The sequence below is a fragment of the Nerophis lumbriciformis genome, linkage group LG38 (assembly GCF_033978685.3).
Source record: "Nerophis lumbriciformis linkage group LG38, RoL_Nlum_v2.1, whole genome shotgun sequence".
Classification (NCBI taxonomy): Eukaryota; Metazoa; Chordata; class Actinopteri; order Syngnathiformes; family Syngnathidae; genus Nerophis; species Nerophis lumbriciformis.
The window spans coordinates 4,744,112-4,765,311 of NC_084585.2; the positions used below are offsets into that span (position 1 = coordinate 4,744,112).

General features: G+C 43.0%; 1 protein-coding gene across 1 annotated transcript in view; it reads right to left on the reverse strand.

The window, feature by feature from the left end:
* The window catches only part of LOC133578065 (RNA-binding protein Musashi homolog 1-like), a 119,796-nt gene extending 102,129 nt beyond the window's left edge, over nucleotides 1–17,667 (reverse strand). Inside the window, exons 1-4 of the mRNA XM_061932216.2 lie at nucleotides 17,505–17,667; nucleotides 17,011–17,051; nucleotides 12,151–12,232; nucleotides 11,962–12,046 (exon numbers count right to left, since the gene is read on the reverse strand). Of these exons, the coding sequence (XP_061788200.1) occupies nucleotides 11,962–12,046; nucleotides 12,151–12,232; nucleotides 17,011–17,051; nucleotides 17,505–17,569 (273 nt within the window). The 5' untranslated portion in view covers nucleotides 17,570–17,667. The remainder of the gene's footprint in view (nucleotides 1–11,961; nucleotides 12,047–12,150; nucleotides 12,233–17,010; nucleotides 17,052–17,504) is intronic.
* Between the last annotated feature and the right edge of the window lie 3,533 nt (nucleotides 17,668–21,200).

Consider the following 21,200-nt stretch of genomic DNA (forward strand, 5'->3'; position numbering starts at 1 on the left):
AGAAGAAGCGCGCGGATATTACGTTTCATTTCCTTTGTGTGTTTACATCTGTAAAGACCACAAAATGGCTCCTACTAAGCGACAGGTTTCCGGTTCATGAAAAGACGCAATCTCTCCATCCGCACACGGACTACTATTTCACAGCAACTGCCTAAAGACTTTCAAGAAAAGCTGGCTACTTTCCGTGCATATTGTAAAAACAAGATAGCTGAAAAAAAGATCCGGCCAGAGAACATTATCAACATGGACGAGGTTCCACTGACTTTTGATATTCCTGTGAACCGCACTGTGGATACAACGGGAGCACGTACGGTGAATATTCGCACCACAGGGAATGAGAAGTCATCCTTCACTGTGGTTCTAGCTTGCCATGCTAATGGCCAGAAACTTCCACCCATGGTGATATTCAAAAGGAAGACCTTGCCAAAAGAGACCTTTCCAGCCGGCGTCATCATAAAAGCTAACTCGAAGGGATGGATGGATGAAGAAAAGATGAGCGAGTGGTTAAGGTAAGTTTACGCGAAGACGCCGGGTGGCTTTTTTCCCGCAGCTCCGTCCATGTTGATATACGACTCCATGCGCGCCCACATCACGCTGGTTTTTAATATATTATTAAAGTTTGACTGACCTATCTGACTGTTTTTTTGACATTCCTTTAGCGCAGTTAGATGCGGCTTATAACACGGGGCGGCTTATAGGTGGACAAAGTTTTGAAATATGCCGTTCATTGAAGGCGCGGCTTATAACCCAGGGCGGCTTATGGTGCGGAAAATACGGTACATACCTGCCAACTTTTGAAATCAGAAAAACCTAGTAGCCAGGGTCCAGGGGCCGCAGGCCCCGGTAGGTCCAGGACAAAGTCCTGGTGGGGGGTTCAGGCTTCGCCCCCCGACGCAAAATGATTGATTGCATTCAGACAGGTTAAAATGTTGCTAAAACCATCACTTTTCTATCAGTCACAGTGACTTTTCAAAACAAAAATATTACAGCAAAAATCATATGGGTTGATTGACATGTTTATTCTGTAAGCTAACTTCAATAGTTTGAAATTATTTTGACAGTTAATGCCAGTTATCCTGTCAACCTTTCACAAGACTTCAATTTGTTAATTGAAAGTATAAACAGTATAAACACTTTTTACAGTAAACAAATGGTAAAACAGTACTAAACAATTCCATTAAAAAAAAAATTGGTGTCATTATTAACTTTCTGTCCAAGCTTGTATAATCTACTGCCTTGTTCAATTGTAAAAAATATTCTGTGCCTAAAATTCACATTTCTATCACAATTATCATACTGTAAACATGGTAAGCTAACTTCATTAAAATTAATAGTCCTGTCAATAGCATGGAATTACAATTCAAATGTAGTTTTTTTGTAAGCCTTTCAAAAGAATTCAAAATATGAAAAATTAATGCAAATTAATTTAAGCCATCAGACACTTGAAAAGTGGCACATCACATCTCTAATGTAATCATTTGAACTTTTCAACAGAAATAGCACTGCAAAAATATTAAGGACATACTTCTGTATTTTGGTAGTTATGCTGTCAACATTTAACAAGATTTCTTCAACTTGGACTTGAAAGCATAAATAGTATAAACACTTTTAACAGTATAACAGTACTAAACAATTCCAATAGATAACATTGGTGTCATTACCTTTTTGTGGCTAAAATCCAAATTTAGCAACGGCATTAGACTTGTGTTCTTTTGTCCCAACGTGGTCTTTTACATCGCTAATTCCTCCGTGTCCGATCGAAAAATCTTGTCTGCACAAGGTGCAATTCGCGTAGTTTTCACCCTTTTTGGAACGGATAATTATTCCCGGATAGGCTTTTGAATATTCTTCACGGAATGACTGCAGTTTTCTTTTCGGTTTAAGACTCGTTTGCGATTTTTCTCCGGCTGATTCCATGATCGTTCGCTCGTTTGGAAACAATGGCAACTGGTGCCTCGTGCTTGGCAGCGGTGCTATAAATAGCCTCCCGCATGGCATTCGGAATGGCTCGATAGGAAGTTACGGGAAGCAGTGTCGATTGTCATTGTTGTTACGCGATTTCGTGAATTAAAGTTTAAAAAAAAAAAATGTAATTAATGAAAAACCGTATTTTTTATCACTGCAACCGTAACCCGGAATAGGTTGATGAAAACCGTACTAATTACGGGAAAACCGGAGTAGTTGGCAGGTATGGGATTATTTATGTCAAAAGTACAATATCAATGAGCATGATGCACATTTGTTAGAAAATAGAATGAAGGTTTACAGGCAGAAAAAATATTTATTTCAACCACAGTATCTTTCTTAAAATATGCATATTTAGTAGAGATGTCCGATAATATCGGACTGCCGATATTATCGGCCGATAAATGCTTTAAAATGTAATATCGGAAATTATCGGTATCGGTTTCAAAAAGTAAAACGTGTGACATTTTAAAATGCCGCTGTACGGAGTGGTACACGGCCGTAGGGAGAAGTACAGAGCGCCAATAAACCTTACAGGCACTGCCTTTGCGTGCCGGCCCAATCACATATACCGTATTTTTCGGAGTATAAGTCGCACCTGCCGAAAATGAATAATAAAACATATATAAGTCACACTGGAGCCTGGCCAAACTATGAAAAATACGGTAATACCTACGACTTTTCACACACACAAGTGAATGCAAGGCATACTTGGTCAACAGCCATACAGGTCACACTGAGGGTGGCCACATAAACAACTTTAACACTGTTACAAATATGCGCCACACTGTGAACCCACACCAAACAAGAATGACAAACGCATTTCGGGAGAACATCCGCACCGTAACACAACATAAACACAACAGAACGGATACCCAGAACCCCTTGCAGCACTAACTCTTCCGGGACGCTACAATATACACCCCCCCGCTACCCCCTTAACCCTGCCCACCTCAACCTCCTCATGCTCTCTCAGGGAGAGCATGTCCCAAATTCCAAGCTGCCGTTTTGAGGCATGTTAAAACAAATAATGCACTTTGTGACTTCAATAATTAATATGGCAGTGCCATGTTGGCATTTTTTCCATAACTTGAGTTGATTTATTTTGGAAAACCTTGTTACATTGTTTAATGCATCCAGCGGGGCATCACAACAGAATTAGGCAAAATAATGTGTTAATTCAACGACTGTATTTATCGGTATCGGTTGATATCGGAATCGGTAATTAAGAGTTGGACAATATCGGCAAAAAAGCCATTATTGGACATCTCTAATATTTAGTTTAATCCGATAACTCGATTATTCTAACAATCTAATCAATAAATTACTCAAATAATCGAATGCTGTTAAAATGTCTGTGTATAAACAAGGAACTGTACCGTAACAGCTAACAGTTAACATAGTTGTTTCATTTTACAATACCCTCCTGGGAAACAGACGAAAACTATGCTTTGATTGCATATCTTTTGAAAATGTTGAAATTTCATAAAACATAAACAATAATTAAAGCTGCAAGCAGCGTTGGTCGGGCCCGCGTATTTGGCAGGTGCTAGTCCTAAGTGTCCCAATACTTTTGTCAAGTTTTAGTCCCAAGTGTCCCAATACTTTCGTCAAGTTTTAGTCCCAAGTATCCCAATACTTTTGTCCAGTTTTCGGCCTAAATGTCCCAATACTTTTGTCTACTTTTAGTCCGAAGTGTCCCAATACTTTTGTCTAGTGTACCTACCTTGTCTGCATTGTGTGGGCACGCTGGTGCTTCCTGCTTTTAAGCAGCCATCTTGAGAAAACAGCAGCGCAGCAGCATCAGCGCAGCGGTTCTTTGAAGGCTCATAAAATCAAAACCGGAGCAGTTATAAAAATTATTTCGATAACTTTTATGTGGAAGGGTTCAATCTCTCTCCTGTGTTAGTTTGAAGCTGAAACGACAAACGCGCTCAGAGGAGATAATGTTTGAAGAGAAGTGACCGGTTTATCAAAACATTTTGTTTTGAAGGGGAAATTGCAAACTTCCTGTTGATTTTTGCTGAGGGTTGTCAATCTATGAAAAGTAGGTCTAAGTGAGACCTACATAGAGGTTTTTGTTTCATGTCTCTCTGACTTTCCCAGTGGGAGTTACAGGCAGTTTCGTCATTTTTTTCTTCCGAGGAGCAGTTTTTTTCTGCGTTTTATTAAAAAATTGCGGTAGAGCACAATTTTGAGATTTGGGTTTAGGTTTTTTCATTAAATCACAATTTTAGCCAGTCCTGATGTGTGTGTTCAGTTTGGTGAGTTTTGAAGCATGTTAAGGGGGTCAAATTACAGCTCAAAGAGGCAAAAGTGACTGTTTTTAGTACTTTTTTGTCTTGAAGGGGGAATTGCCAACTTCCTGTTGATTTTGGCCCGAGAATATACTATTATGAAATCTAGGTCTAAGTCACACCTACATAAAGGATTTTGTTTCATGTCTCTCCGACCTTCCTAGTGGGAGTTACAGGCAGTCTAGTTTTTTTTTTCGTAGGGGGCGCTAGAGCGCAATTTTGAGTTTTGAGGTTTGGTTTTTTTGATAAAAAGTTTTGCCGTACTATACTGATGTGTGTGTAAAATTTGCTGAGTTTTGAAGTATGTTAAGGGGGTCAAATTACAGCGCAAAGTTGCGGAAGAATAAAAAAACAATAGGGTCCTCTGTCCCATTGTAAAAGGACTCCCTTCGGGATTCCTTTTACAATGGGCCATGCGGGCCCTAAAAATGCAAATGAAATGAAACACTATTAATCGTCTAATTGTGTGGTTGGATAAACAGCACATGTTCCGCTCTACAAATTCAGCTTGTATATGTCACCAATGTTAGTATTGTTTTGCCTGATATTCCGATTTATAATAGGACAAGTCCTAACCGTATCAGGGGCTTGTCAGGCTACTACGCTTTCAAAATCTGCTTCCTCCAAACCAGCAAACACATCACACGCGTACCATCTTGGCCCGGCTCTAAAAGACTAACATGACTTTCAAAATAATAGTTTACAATTGCCTAGAAACAGTTTTCAAGCAGAAAAGATCCTAACAACTGACTCGAGGAACAATTCCCAACAGAGCACCCCCCCACCGACAAAGGCAACTTTGCAGTTCAATTTAAATATGGTTTCTACTATTTCAAAAAACATCTCGACATCAGACACAACAAAACTCTAGCCAGATGCGTAAAGATTGTGTGTGCGTGTGTGTGTGTGTGTGTGTGTGTGTGTGTGTTTCCACAGCACAGCTAAACACATACACAAGTGTCTAAAATGCAAACGAGCTGAGAAGTTGTTATGGAGACATAAATCCCAACAGGCTGTGTACTTAGAGGACTGTCTCTAGTGGCTGGCGTCACCCCCGGCAACAGGCTTGCTCCAACAACTAACCAACACCACCTTTCTCCAACCTGGGCCCGTGGTGTGGCACTCGTTTTCACTCTTAAACCATCCTGTTGTTCCGTGTGTTTGCACATGTGGTTAGAAAAGGCCAGAAGCTGACAACAACTACATAGACTACGTTTACACTGCAGGCCAAAGTGGCCCAAATCTAATTTTCGCCAAATCTGATTTTTCCAGCCGACGGTTTGCACAGCGAGTAAAATGTGATCTTTACCGGACTTCACATGTGGCCTCGACGTCACTTGCATGAGCGATTCGATAAAGTAAAAACAATGGAAGTTGACCGGATTCCATTAATGAACAAGGAAGTCGCCACTACTACCGTATTTTCCGCACTATAAGCCGCACCTAAAAACCACAAATTTTCACAAAAGCTGACAGTGCGGCTTATAACCCGGTGCGCCTTATATATGGATTAATATAAATATTTATTTTCATAAAGTTTCGGTCTCGCAACTACGGTAAACAGCCGCCATCTTTTTTCCCCCATAGAAGAGGAAGCGCTTCTTCTTCTATGGTAAGCAACCGCCAAGGTAAGCACCCGCCCCCATAGAAGAGGAAGCGCTTCTTCTTCTACTGTAAGCAACCACCCGCCCCCATAGAAGAAGAAGCCCCCGGATATTGCGTTTCATTTCATTTGTGTGTTTACATCTGTAAAGACCACAAAATGGCTCCTACTAAGCGACACGCGTATAAGACAGAATTTAAACTTAAGGCAATATTTAACCAAAGAACTCCAACCGCTCGATATTGGTGTCAACAGGGCATTTAAAGCACGACTGCGAACGGCGTGGGAACAATGGATGACCGAAGGCGAACACACCTTCACTAAGACAGGGAGACAGCGCCGGACGACATACGCCAACATCTGCCAGTGGATCGTAAATGCCTGGGCGATTATTTCGGTCACAACTGTGGTCCGAGCTTTCCGGAAGGCAATGACTTCGACGAGACGGAGCCGGCCATTTTGGATCCCGTATTCGCCCAACTTTTTAATTCGGACACCGAAGCAGAAGAATTCGAGGGATTTATGAATGAAGAATAACTTCAGAAAGTGAGCGTTATGTTTATTTTGTGTGTTGTGACATTAACGTTCGAGCAACATTAAGTTATTGATGCTTATTGATTGCACATTTGCGTACATTTTGGGAGTGAACAGAGTTGTTAGAACGCTGGTTTTTAATATATTATTAAAGTTTGACTGACCTATCTGACTGTTTTTTTGACATTCCCTTTAGCGCAGTTAGATGCGGCTTATAACACGGGGCGGCTTATAGGTGGACAAAGTTTTGAAATATGCCGTTCATTGAAGGCGCGGCTTATAACCCAGGGCGCCTTATGGTGCGGAAAATACGGTACTACAAATTAAAAGTGGCCACACTTTAAAAATCAGTGCTTTTTACGTAAAAATAAAGTAATATAATGTCTGAATGGATATGTTATAGCATACCTGCCAACTTTTGAAATCAGAAAAACCTAGTAGCCAGGGTCCAGGGGCCGCAGGCCCCGGTAGGTCCAGGACAAAGTCCTGGTGGGGGGTTCAGGCTTCGCCCCCCGCAAAATGATTGATTGCATTCAGACAGGTTAAAATGTTGCTAAAACCATCACTTTTCTATCAGTCACAGTGACTTTTCAAAACAAAAATATTACAGCAAAAATCATATGGGTTGATTGACATGTTTATTCTGTAAGCTAACTTCAATAGTTTGAAATTATTTTGACAGTTAATGCCAGTTATCCTGTCAACCTTTCACAAGACTTCAATTTGTTAATTGAAAGTATAAACAGTATACGGTAAACACTTTTTACAGTAAACAAATGGTAAAACAGTACTAAACAATTCCATTAAAAAAAAAATTGGTGTCATTATTAACTTTCTGTCCAAGCTTGTATAATCTACTGCCTTGTTCAATTGTAAAAAATATTCTGTGCCTAAAATTCACATTTCTATCACAATTATCATACTGTAAACATGGTAAGCTAACTTCATTAAAATTAATAGTCCTGTCAATAGCATGGAATTACAATTCAAATGTAGTTTTTTTCTAAGCCTTTCAAAAGAATTCAAAATATGAAAAATGAATGAAAATTAATTGAAGCCATCAGACACTTGAAAAGTGGCACATCACATCTCTAATGTAATCATTTGAACTTTTCAACAGAAATAGCACTGCAAAAATATTAAGGACATACTTCTGTATTTTGGTAGTTATGCTGTCAACATTTAACAAGATTTCTTCAACTTGGACTTGAAAGCATAAATAGTATAAACACTTTTAACAGTATAACAGTACTAAACAATTCCAATAGATAACATTGGTGTCATTACCTTTTTGTGGCTAAAATCCGAAAAACGTTGAAAGTTTTCCACTTGTATCGCTAGCAACGGCATTAGACTTGTGTTTTTTTGTCCCAACGTGGTCTTTTACATCGCTAATTCCTCCGTGTCCGATCGAAAAATCTTGTCTGCACAAGGTGCAATTCGCGTAGTTTTCACCCTTTTTGGAACGGATAATTATTCCCGGATAGGCTTTTGAATATTCTTCACGGAATGACTGCAGTTTTCTTTTCGGTTTAAGACTCGTTTGCGATTTTTCTCCGGCTGATTCCATGATCGTTCGCTCGTTTGGAAACAATGGCAACAGGTGCCTCGTGCTTGGCAGCGGTGCTATAAATAGCCTCGCGCATGGTATTCGGAATGGCTCGATAGGAAGTTACGGGAAGCAGTGTCGATTGTAATTGTTGTTACACGATAAATTAATGAATAACCGTATTTTTTATCACTGCAACCGTAACCCGGAATAGGTTGATGAAAACCGTACTAATTACGGGAAAACCGTAGTAGTTGGCAGGTATGTGTTTGTGTGTATGCTTCAATGATGAAAGTATTTGGTGAACGATGTTTTGTCCTACTAATTTCAGCGGTTCTTGAACTCACCATAGTGTGGACTGTGACGCAACAGTTTGTTTACATGTAAAATATTCCACTCCTCCTTTGTCTCATTTTGTCCACCAAAAGTTTTATACTGTGCGGGAATGCACAAAGGTGCGGTATGTTGATGTTATTGACTTGTTGGAGTGCTAATCAGGCATATTTGGTCAGTGCATGACTGCAAGCTAATCAATGCTAACATGCTATTTAGGCTAGCTATATGCACATATTGCATCATTATGCCTCATTTGTAGGTATATTTGAGCACATTTAATATCCTTTACTTTTATCCTCTTTGTATATAATTTATATTTGCATGTCTCATGACACATTATCTGTATGGAATATTGGCTGCATTTTTGATAGTTGTTTGTGTGCCATGTTGTTCCAGACCACAGCAAACATTACCTAGCTTGCCAAAGATTGTAATAAATCCACTAGAAGAAGACAACCTGCCGTTTCTTTTAACTTGGACACACACATCTATACCTTTGGCCATTAAAAGCCTGTCATTTCTAGGAGTTATATCACCTTCTGAGTAGCTTCTGATTTACTAATGTTTTAAAAATGTGTAGAATAAATATTACATTTCAACATTTCTGTCAACAAAGATTTGCTTCAGCCTGCGACACATACCGTATTTTCCGCACTATAAGGCGCACCTAAAAACCACAAATTTTCTCAAAAGCTGACAGTGCGCCTTATAACCCGGTGCGCTTTATATATGGATAAATATTAAGATTCATTTTCATAAAGTTTCGGTCTCGTAACTACGGTAAACAGCCGCCATCTTTTTTCCCGGTAGAACAGGAAGCGCTTCTTCTTCTACGCAAGCAACCGCCAAGGTAAGCACCCGCCCCCATAGAACAGGAAGCGCTTCTTCTTCTACTGTAAGCAACCACCCGCCCGCGTAGAAGAAGAAAAAGCGCGCGGATATTACCGTACGTTTCATTTCCTTTGTGTGTTTACATCTGTAAAGACCACAAAATGGCTCCTACTAAACGACAGGGATCCGGTTCATGAAAAGACGCAATCTCTCCATCCGCACACGGATTACTATTTCACAGCAACTGATATTCCTGTGAACCGCACTGTGGATACAACGGGAGCACGTACGGTGAATATTCGCACCACAGGGAATGAGAAGTCATCCTTCACTGTGGTTCTAGCTTGCCATGCTAATGGCCAGAAACTTCCACCCATGGTGATATTCAAAAGGAAGACCTTGCCAAAAGAGACCTTTCCAGCCGGCGTCATCATAAAAGCTAACTCGAAGGGATGGATGAAGAAAAGATGAGCGAGTGGTTAAGGTAAGTTTAAGTTTACGCGAAGAGGCCGGGTGGCTTTTTTCACGCAGCTTCGTCCATGTTGATATACGATTCCATGCGCGCCCACATCACGCTGGTTTTTAATATATTATTAAAGTTTGACTGACCTATTTGACTGTTTTTTTGACATTCCTTTAGCGCAGTTAGATGCGGCTTACAACACGGGGCGGCTTATAGGTGGACAAAGTTTTGAAATATGCCGTTCATTGAAGGCGCGGCTTATAACCCAGGGCGCCTTATGGTGCGGAAAATACGGTAGACACACACATCTATACCTTTGGCCATTAAAAGCCTGTCATTTCCAGGAGTTATCTCACCTTCTGAGTAGCTTCTGATTTACTAATGTTGTAAAAATGTGTAGAATAAATATTACATTTCAACATTTCTGTCAACAAAGATTTGCTTCAGCCTGCGACACATAGTCATTTTGATAGTAGGGTAATATAGCTAATGTAGACACTTACGTCATGTGTTGTCTTCATTATAAGACTTATATACCGTATTTTCCGCACCATAAGGCGCCCTGGGTTAAAAGCCGCGCCTTCAATGAACGGCATATTTCAAAACTTTGTCCACCTATAAGCCGCCCGGTGTTGTAAGCCGCATCTAACTGCGCTAAAGGAATGTCAAAAAAACAGTCAGATAGGTCAGTCAAACTTTAATAATATATTAAAAACCAGCGTTCTAACAACTCTGTTCACTCCCAAAATGTACGCAAATGTGCAATCACAAACATACGTATATCAACATGGACAGAGCTGCGTGAAAAAAGCCACCCGGCCTCTTCGCGTAAACTTAAACTTACCTTAACCACTCGCTCATCTTTTCTTCATCCATCCCTTCGAGTTAGCTTTTATGATGACGCCGGCTGGAAAGGTCTCTTTTGGCAAGGTCTTCCTTTTGAATATCACCATGGGTGGAAGTTTCTGGCCATTAGCATGGCAAGCTAGAACCACAGTGAAGGATGACTTCTCATTCCCTGTGGTGCGAATATTCACCGTACGTGCTCCCGTTCCACAGTGCGGTTCACAGGAATATCAGTTGCTGTGAAATACGGTAGTAATCCGTGTGCGGATGGAGAGATTGCGTCTTTTCATGAACCGGATCCTTGTCGCTTTGTAGGAGCCATTTTGTGGTCTTTACAGATGTAAACACACAAAGGAAATGAAACGTACGGTGATATCCGCGCGCTTTTTCTTCTTCTACGCGGGCGGGTGGTTGCTTACAGTAGAAGAAGAAGCGCTTCCTGTTCTATGGGGGCGGGTGCTTACCTTGGCGGTTGCTTGCATAGAAGAAGAAGCGCTTCCTGTTCTACCGGTAAAAAAGATGGCGGCTGTTTACCGAAGTTGCGAGACCGAAACTTTATGAAAATGAATCTTAATATTTATCCATATATAAAGCGCACCGGGTTAAAAGCCGCACTGTCAGCTTTTGAGTAAATTTGTGGTTTTTAGGTGCGGCTAATAGTGCGGAAAATACGGTACAGCTTTTCATTTTTTTCGGCTCCAGACAGCTTAATTTTTTGTATTTATGGTCCAATATGGCTCTTTCAACGTATTGGGTTGCCGACCCCTGGACTAGTGATACACCTAAAAAAATTGGGTCGCCGAAAAAAATACTTTGCTCACCGATGTTGTGATGACGTATCCACGCGAATGACGTAGTTCGCCCAAAACTGACAAAAAAAGTTGCGTTTCTATTCACACCGAAGTCACAATTGAAAATATTCGGACTACCTCCTGATGCAAAAAGATCAGATTTGAAGCACTTTAGAGCGTTTAGAATCCAATCTGTCACTTGCGGGCAAAACAATCTCATTTGGTGTGCACTGTGCAGTGTAAACGGGGCCCTCGATTGAAATAGGAGTGTCACGGCATCATACATGTAGTTGTGTGACACATTCCTGTCCTGTGCGCCCACATGTTGGTGTAGGAGGGGAAATTACACAAGCAGAGTCATTAAGTCCACACACATCCAAATTGGACTAAGGGGCATTCAGGGGCCTCACACAGCGTCCCTCCTAACATTCAGAGCCAGATGTTCCCCCCCCCACCCCTATTAGAGGACCACAAGGAAACAACCAAAGAAAAAGTTGCGAACCCTCTGCATAAACCATGTGAGCCATTTAGCAGGGGGGGCTCCGACCTCATTCAGGTCCCCACCAGGTAACCATGGCAATGAAGCCCAAGAATGAACGCTTTCATGTCGGGCGCCCTGAACCAGGATTTGGAGGGGGAAATGAGCACGGAGAGAGAAGAGGAGGAGGGAAAATGTTGCTCCAAAATGGACTCAACTTTACAAGCCATACGGTGAGTAAGGGGGGGGGGGGTAAAGTTCCACTCACCGTTTTTGAGTCCAGCTCGTGTCTGTTTTGGGCTAAAACTTTCTCCACGCCGGCCTGGTCCGCGTACGTGACAAACCCGAACCCCCTGGGAGAGACAATCATTGGGTATTTAAAAAAAAAAAAATCAAGACTGGAGAGAGGGGTCGGACGTCGTGATTGGACGGCGGGGCGCACACGCCTCCCGCTTACCTCGACCTCTTGGTGATGGGATCTCGCATCACCAGGCACTCCTTCACCTCGCCAAATTTGCAGAAGTAGTCCTTCAAGCCCTCTGGGGGGAGAAACCACAAGGTTGCCGGTGAGACACGGACATTGTGTTTATGCATTGGTGGCAAACAAACCAAGCTGGTGATTAGTGATTCTCAGAGCCCCCCAAAAAAAAGTCTGGGGGCTATAGAGCGTTTTCTATTCGGGCTCCAGTACTATGCAATGCTCTCCCGGTAACAGTTAGAGATGCTACCTCAGTAGAAGCATTTACCGTATTTTTCGGAGTATAAGTCGCACCGGAGTATAAGACGCACCTGCCGAAAATGCATAATAAAGAAGGAAAAAAACATATATAAGTCGCATTTTTGGGGGAAATGTATTTGATAAAAGCCAACAGCAAGAATAGACATTTGAAAGGCAATTTAAAATAAATCAGGCTGAATAAGTGTACGTTATATGAGGCATAAATAACCAACTGGTATGTTAACGTAACATATTATGGTAAGAGTCATTCAAATAACTATAACATATAGAACATGCTATACGTTTACCAAACAATCTGTCACTCCTAATCGCTAAATCCCATGAAATCTTATACGTCTAGTCTCTTACGTGAATGACATCAATAATATTGTTTGATATTTTACGCTAATGTGTTAATCATTTCACACATAAGTCGCTCCTGAGTATAAGTCGGCCAAACTATGAAAAAAACTGCGACTTATAGTCACGAAAAATATGATAAGTCTCATCTTAAAACTCATTTGTATACTCTAGCCTTTAAATAGACCCCCCTTTTAGACCAGTTGATCTGCCGTTTCTTTTCTTTTCTCCTCTGCCCCCCTCTCCCTTGTGGAGGGGGAGTTACACAGGTCCGGTGGCCATGGATGAAGTGCTGGCTGTCCACAGTCGGGACCCCGGGTTGGACCGCTCGCCTGTGCATCGGTTGGGGACATCTCTGCGCTGCTGACCCGTCTCCGCTCGGGATGGTGTTCTGCTGGCCCCACTATGGACTGGACTCTCACTATTATGTTGGATCCACTATGGACTGGACCTTCGTTGATATGTTGGATCCACTATGGACTGGACTCTCACACTATTATGTTAGATCCACTATGGACTGGACTCTCACTATTATGTTGGATCCACTATGGACTGGACTTTCACAATATTATGTCAGATCAATCAATCAATCAATCAATGTTTATTTATATAGCCCTAAATCACAAGTGTCTCAAAGGGCTGCACAAGCCACAACGACATACTCGGTACAAAGCCCACATAAGGGCAAGGAAAAACTCACCCCAGTGGGACGTCGATGTGAATGACTATGAGAAACCTTGGAGAGGACCGCATATGTGGGTAACCCCCCCCTCTAGGGGAGACCGAAAGCAATGGATGTCGAGTGGGTCTAACATAATATTGTGAGAGTCCAGTCCATAGTGGATCCAACATAATAGTAAGAGTCCAGTCCATAGTGGGGCCAGCAGGACACCATCCCGAGCGGAGACGGGTCAGCAGCGCAGAGATGTTCCCAGCCAATGCACAGGCGAGTGGTCCACCCCGGGTCCCGACTCTGGACAGCCAGCACTTCATCCATGGCCACCGGACCTGTGCCCCCCCCCCCCCCTCCACAAGGAAGAGGGGAGCAGAGGAGAAAAGAAAAGAAACGGCAGATCAACTGGTCTAAAAGGGGGGTCTATTTAAAGGCTAGAGTATACAAATGAGTTTTAAGATGGGACTTAAATGCTTCTACTGAGGTAGCATCTCTAATTGTTACCGGGAGGACATTCCATAGTACTGGAGCCCGAATAGAAAACGCTCTATAGCCCGCAGACTTTTTTTGGGCTCTGGGAATCACTAATAAGCCGGAGTTCTTTGAAGGCAGATTTCTTGCCGGGACATATGGTACAATGCAATCGACAAGATAGGACGGAGCTAGACCGTGTAGTATTTTATACGTAAGTAGTAAAACCTTAAAGTCACATCTTAAGTGCACAGGAAGCCAGTGCAGGTGAGCCAGTATAGGCGTAATATGATCAAACTTTCTTGTTCTTGTCAAAAGTCTAGCAGCCGCATTTTGTACCAACTGTACCGTATTTTCCGCACTATTAGCCGCACCTAAAAACCACAAATTTACTCAAAAGCTGACAGTGCGGCTTATAACCCGGTGCGCTTTATATATGGATTAATATTAAGATTCATTTTCATAAAGTTTCGGTCTCGCAACTACGGTAAACAGCCGCCATCTTTTTTCCCCGTAGAAGAGGAAGTGCTTCTTCTTCTACGCAAGCAACCGCCAAGGTAAGCACCCGCCCCCATAGAACAGGAAGCGCTTCTTCTTCTACTGTAAGCAACCACCCGCCCGCGTAGAAGAAGAAGAAGCGCGCGGATATTACGTTTCATTTCCTTTGTGTGTTTACATCTGTAAAGACCACAAAATGGCTCCTACTAAGCGACAGGTTTCCGGTTCATGAAAAGACGCAATCTCTCCATCCGCACACGGACTACTATTTCACAGCAACTGCCTAAAGACTTTCAAGAAAAGCTGGCTACTTTCCGTGAATATTGTAAAAACAAGATAGCTGAAAAAAAGATCCGGCCAGAGAACATTATCAACATGGACGAGGTTCCACTGACTTTTGATATTCCTGTGAACCGCACTGTGGATACAACGGGAGCACGTACGGTAAATATTCGCACCACAGGGAATGAGAAGTCATCCTTCACTGTGGTTCTAGCTTGCCATGCTAATGGCCAGAAACTTCCACCCATGGTGATATTCAAAAGGAAGACCTTGCCAAAAGAGACCTTTCCAGCCGGCGTCATCATAAAAGCTAACTCGAAGGGATGGATGGATGAAGAAAAGATGAGCGAGTGGTTAAGGTAAGTTTACGCGAAGAGCCCGGGTGGCTTTTTTCACGCAGCTCCGTCCATGTTGATATACGACTCCATGCGCGCCCACATCACGCTGGTTTTTAATATATTATTAAAGTTTGACTAACCTATCTGACTGTTTTTTTGACATTCCCTTTAGCGCAGTTAGATGCGGCTTATAACACGGGGCGGCTTATAGGTGGACAAAGTTTTGAAATGTGCCGTTCATTGAAGGCGCGGCTTATAACCCAGGGCGCCTTATGGTGCGGAAAATACGGTAATCTTTTAATGCTAGACATAGACCCGACATCCATTGCTTTCGGTCTCCCCTAGAGGGGGGGGGGGTTACCCATACATGCGGTCCTCTCCAAGGTTTCTCATAGTCATTCACATCGACGTCCCACTGGGGTGAGTTTTTCCTTGCCCTTCTGATGTCGTTGTGGCTTGTGCAGCCCTTTGAGACACTTGTGATTTAGGGCTATACAGGTAAAAGCCAGTAAATTAGAATATTTTGAAAAACTTGATTTATTTCAGTAATTGCATTCAAAAGGTGTAACTTGTACATTATATTTATTCATTGCACACGAAGGAAGCATGAAGTGCTCTAAAACTTGCTGGTAGACGGCTGCGTTGACCCTGGATCTCAGGAAACAGAGTGGACCGACACCAGCAGATGACATGGCACCCCAAACCATCACTGATGGTGGAAACTTTACACTAGACTTCAGGCAACGTGGATCCTGTGCCTCTCCTGTCTTCCTCCAGACTCTGGGACCTCGATTTCCAAAGGAAATGCAAAATTTGCATGGTTGGGTGATGGTTTGGGGTGCCATGTCATCTGCTGGTGTCGGTCCACTCTGTTTCCTGAGATCCAGGGTCAACGCAGCCGTCTACCAGCAAGTTTTAGAGCACTTCATGCTTCCTGCTGCTGACCTGCTCTATGGAGATGGAGATTTCAAGTTCCAACAGGACTTGGCGCCTGCACACAGCGCAAAATCTACCCGTGCCTGGTTTACGGACCATGGTATTTCTCTTCTAAATTGGCCCGCCAACTCCCCTGACCTTAGCCCCATAGAAAATCTGTGGGGTATTGTGAAAAGGAAGATGCAGAATGCCAGACCCAAAAACGCAGAAGAGTTGAAGGCCACTATCAGAGCAACCTGGGCTCTCATAACACCTGAGCAGTGCCAGAAACTCATCGACTCCATGCCACGCCGCATTAACGCAGTAATTGAGGCAAAAGGAGCTCCAACCAAGTATTGAGTATTGTACATGCTCAGATTTTTCATTTTCATACTTTTCACTTGGCCAACATTTCTAAAAATCCCTTTTTTTGTATTAGCCTTAAGTAATATTCTAATTTTGTGACACACGGAATTTTGGATTTTCATTTGTTGCCACTTCAAATCATCAAAATTCAATGAAATAAACATTTGAATGCATCAGTCTGTGTGCAATGAATAAATGTAATGTACAAGTTACACCTTTTGAATGCAATTACTGAAATAAATCAAGTTTTTCAAAATATTCTAATTTACTGGCTTTTACCTGTATAAATAAACATTGATATGCATTGGTGACAAACAAACCAAGCTGGCGGTGATTGTTGTTGTTGTTGTTGTTATTGTTCGGAAGGACACCATTGCAGGCAGTATAACACCAAATGGGGGGGGGGGGCATAGTGGCGGGAATAAACAACACGCCATCAATGTGTAAACTTAGAAATGGATCATCGATCGTTACATATTAGACGTGTTGTGGACAGTGTGCGGGGGGGGGGGGGAAAGGACACGCAAGTGTGTGTTTGCCACGCTAATCCTCGCGTCTCGGCAAGTCTAAATCCTCAGAGCTGATCTTCGCCGAGCAGAAAAAGCATTGAACTATTTGCAGTTTTTTTTCATGCAACCTCATGCATGTGTGTGTGTGTGTGTGTGTGTGCATAAAGTAGCATGCGGGACATCTCACCTTGCGTCGTCTGCCAACTCAGACCCCCGATGAACATTTTGCTGAATGAGAGAAAGACAAGCGGTAAGTCAACACGCGTGTTCCTTACAAGCACCACGCGTCGTGTGAGAGAGAGCATCATCATCATCATCATCATCATCAAAGTAGTCAGAAAGCATCGGCCATGTTGCCAGGTCCCCCCCCCCCCCCCCCCCACGGGCCGGCGGGTATAATCCCCCCCGGAGGACGAGGCCAAAAGACGGGCTATAGTGTCCTGCCCGGGGGAGGACGATGGAGGTGGAAAGGAGAGGAGCTCCGTGGCGGGTCCATCCCACACCTAACCCTACCAACACGCCAGCGTGCTCGTCTTTTGTCTCGGCGCCGACTCAAACTCGTTAAAAAGTCCAAGGTGAACTCGGACCGGGTCGAAAGCAAACGGGCGGGAAAAAGGCGGTTGTTCGTTTTGGCTTCTTGTTTTTTTTTTCTTCCATTTTTTTTTTTTTTTTTTTTTTTACCATGGGTCGTGGGGGGAGTTGTCCGTGCCGGACGACAGGCTGCTCGGGCTCCCTTCCGTGTCCATGCCGCTCTCCGCTGCTGTATATCCCGCACCGAGGAGAGCCAGTGAAGCTCCGCCGCTTTGCTGCTCCAGACTCGGGGGTGGGGCGACTAATAGGAGGAGGGCTGCGCACGCACACACACGCGAGGACTCATGGCGATAGGCTCCGCCCCCACCCTCTTGTCGCCAAGCCAGGCCTCGGAGCCCCGCCCCCCTGGTGCGCGCCGCCGAGCTTGCCTCTATTCATGCTTGCCAGTGGCGCGCGCGCGCGCTCGCTAGTGTTTCCCTCTGCTGACGTCATTGCCCCATCACAACATTTCTTTGACATGTTTCCTTCTACACGCCAGCCTCTCTTTTCACCACGACCATCGGTAACCCCTCACCACGGGAGCATAAACAGGCGATTTCGTCACATGTTTTTTTGTTTTGTTTTGATGCTTTAGTGAGAGTGGAAAATCATGGCTTCCTGTGCTGCAAGGTCAAGTGTAAGGTGCAGGCCCGGCCCTAACCAATCTGGCGCCCTAGGCAAGATTTTAGGTGGCGCCCCCCCCCCCCCCACATCGGCAGTGAAGTGTATATACTCACAAGAAACCGAATAGCTTTGTCTTCGACCTTTTTTTTTTACTTAAAGAAAGCAAATTAACAATCAGAATAGTTAACAAGATAAAAAAAAATATGAATAAATAATCCATCCATCCATCCATCTTCTTCCGCTTATCCGAGGTCGGGTCGCGGGGGCAGCAGCCTAAGCAGGGAAGCCCAGACTTCCCTCTCCCCAGCCACTTCGTCCAGCTCCTCCCGGAGGATCCCGAGGCGTTCCCAGGCCAGCCGGGAGACATAGTCTTCCCAACGTGTCCTGGGTCTTCCTCGTGGCCTCCTACCGGTCGGACATGCCCTAAACACCTCCTTAGGGAGGCGCTCGGGTGGCATCCTGACCAGATGCCCGAACCACCTCATCTGGCTCCGCCACCCGGCGGAGGAAACTCATTTCGGCCGCTTGTACCCGTGATCTTGTCCTTTCGGTCATAACCCAAAGCTCATGACCATAAGTGAGGATGGGAACGTAGATCGACCGGTAAATTGAGAGCTTTGCCTTCCGGCTCAGCTCCTTCTTCACCACAACGGATCGATACAGCGTCCGCATTACTGAAGACGCCGCACCGATCCGCCTGTCGATCTCACGATCCACTCTTCCCTCACTCGTGAACAAGACTCCGAGGTACTTGAACTCCTCCACTTGGGGCAAGATCTCCTCCCCAACCCGGAGATGGCACTCCACCCTTTTCCGGGCGAGAACCATGGACTCGGACTTGGAGGTGCTGATTCTCATCCCAGTCGCTTCACACTCGGCTGCGAACCGATCCAGTGAGAGCTGAAGATCCTGGCCAGATGAAGCCATCAGGACCAAATCATCTGCAAAAAGCAGAGACCTAATCCTGCAGCCACCAAACCGGATCCCCTCAACGCCTTGACTGCGCCTAGAAATTCTGTCCATAAATAAAAAATGAATATATGAAATACAATATTTTTTACATACATATTGCTTAATTAACATTAATGATGTGCACTTTAACAACTAGGCTTACAACTATACCTAATATATAAAGGGGTGGAAAAGTGACTATTACCTGCAGGGCAAACATTAGCTAACCAGAAGGCAATAACAATGTAAACAAAAAACACCTGCTTAAAAGATCTAATACAAATGTCCCTGAGGAATGTAAGGTGGGAGTACTGTAATTACCTAACGTTACATTATTATTTTCCATAACAATTTAGCCCCCTCCACAATATTAACCCGACGTTAAAACAGAACTAGCTATTTATTGATTAGCAATTGCCGAATCATGTAACATTAGCTTAATGCTAAAAAGCCAGGTTACTATCACATTCTGTAACAGACAAATAATTTCATGTAGGCTAACGTTACCTACCTGCTACCTCTGTCTTTTCTCGTTTCTCCTCTTCTTTTCTCTTTTTTCTTCCCTGGGCACCTGACAGTTTTGGCCGTTTTGACATCTTGTGTTGATTTTTTGATGTGGTGACGTCCACATCGGCAGTGAAGTGTATATACTCACAAGAAACTGAATAGCTTTGTCTTCGACCTTTTTTTTTACTTAAAGAAAGCAAATTAACAATCAGAATAGTTAACAAGATAAAAAAAAAATATGAATAAATAAATGAATGCAAAAAATAAAAAATGAATATATGAAATACAATATTTTTTACATACATATTGCTTAATTAACATTAATGATGTGCACTTTAACAACTAGGCTTACAACTATACCTAATATATAAAGGGGTGGAAAAGTGACTATTACCTGCAGGGCAAACATTAGCTAACCAGAAGGCAATAACAATGTAAACAAAAAACACCTGCTTAAAAGATCTAATACAAATGTCCCTGAGGAATGTAAGGTGGGAGTACTGTAATTACCTAACGTTACATTATTATTTTCCATAACAATTTAGCCCCCTCCACAATATTAACCCGACGTTAAAACAGAACTAGCTATTTATTGATTAGCAATTGCCGAATCATGTAACATTAGCTTAATGCTAAAAAGCCAGGTTACTATCACATTCTGTAACAGACAAATAATTTCATGGAGGCTAACGTTACCTACCTGTTACCTCTGTCTTTTCTCGTTTCTCCTCCTCTTCCTTTCTCTTTTTTCTTCCCTGGGCACCTGACAGTTTTGGCCGTTTTGACATCTTGTGTTGATTTTTTGATGTGGTGACGTCCAAAAAGAGTCATGATACGGGAAGGGAGGGGGCGCACCATGAGGGGGGCGTAATGTTGTAACAAATAATATTTCTATTATATAGGCTTTACTTTGCATTTTAATTAGCGTGGGATTATTTTTTGTATTTAGAAATAATAGTACCAACTTTTTTTTTTTTTTCTCCAACATTTGTGGCACTGGCATGGCGCCCCCTGATGGACGGCGCCCTTAGCATTTGCCTATACGGCCTATGCCACGGGCCGGCCCTGGTAAGGTGGATGGAAGATTGGGCATTTGCGGCCAAACTAACATGAATCTGGTGGAAAACTTCTCCTTACGCAGCATTTCTTTTAACCTTTTCACTGGGAGAAAAGTGCACTTGCTGTTTAATCTGGAAATACAGGTAAAAGCCAGTAAATTAGAATATTTTGAAAAACTTGATTTATTTCAGTAATTGCAGTCAAAAGGTGTAACTTGTACATTATATTTATTCATTGCACACAGACTGATGCATTCAAATGTTTATTTCATTTAATTTTGATGATTTGAAGTGGCAACAAATGAAAATCCAAAATTCCGTGTGTCACAAAATTAGAATATTACTTAAGGCTAATACAAAAAAGGGATTTTTAGAAATGTTGGCCAACTGAAAAGTATGAAAATGAAAAATATGAGCATGTACAATACTCAATACTTGGTTGGAGCTCCTTTTGCCTCAATTACTGCGTTAATGCGGCGTGGCATGGAGTCGATGAGTTTCTGGCACTGCTCAGGTGTTATGAGAGCCCAGGTTGCTCTGATAGTGGCCTTCAACTCTTCTGCGTTTTTGGGTCTGGCATTCTGCATCTTCCTTTTCACAATACCCCACAGATTTTCTATGGGGCTAAGGTCAGAGGAGTTGGCGGGCCAATTTAGAACAGAAATGC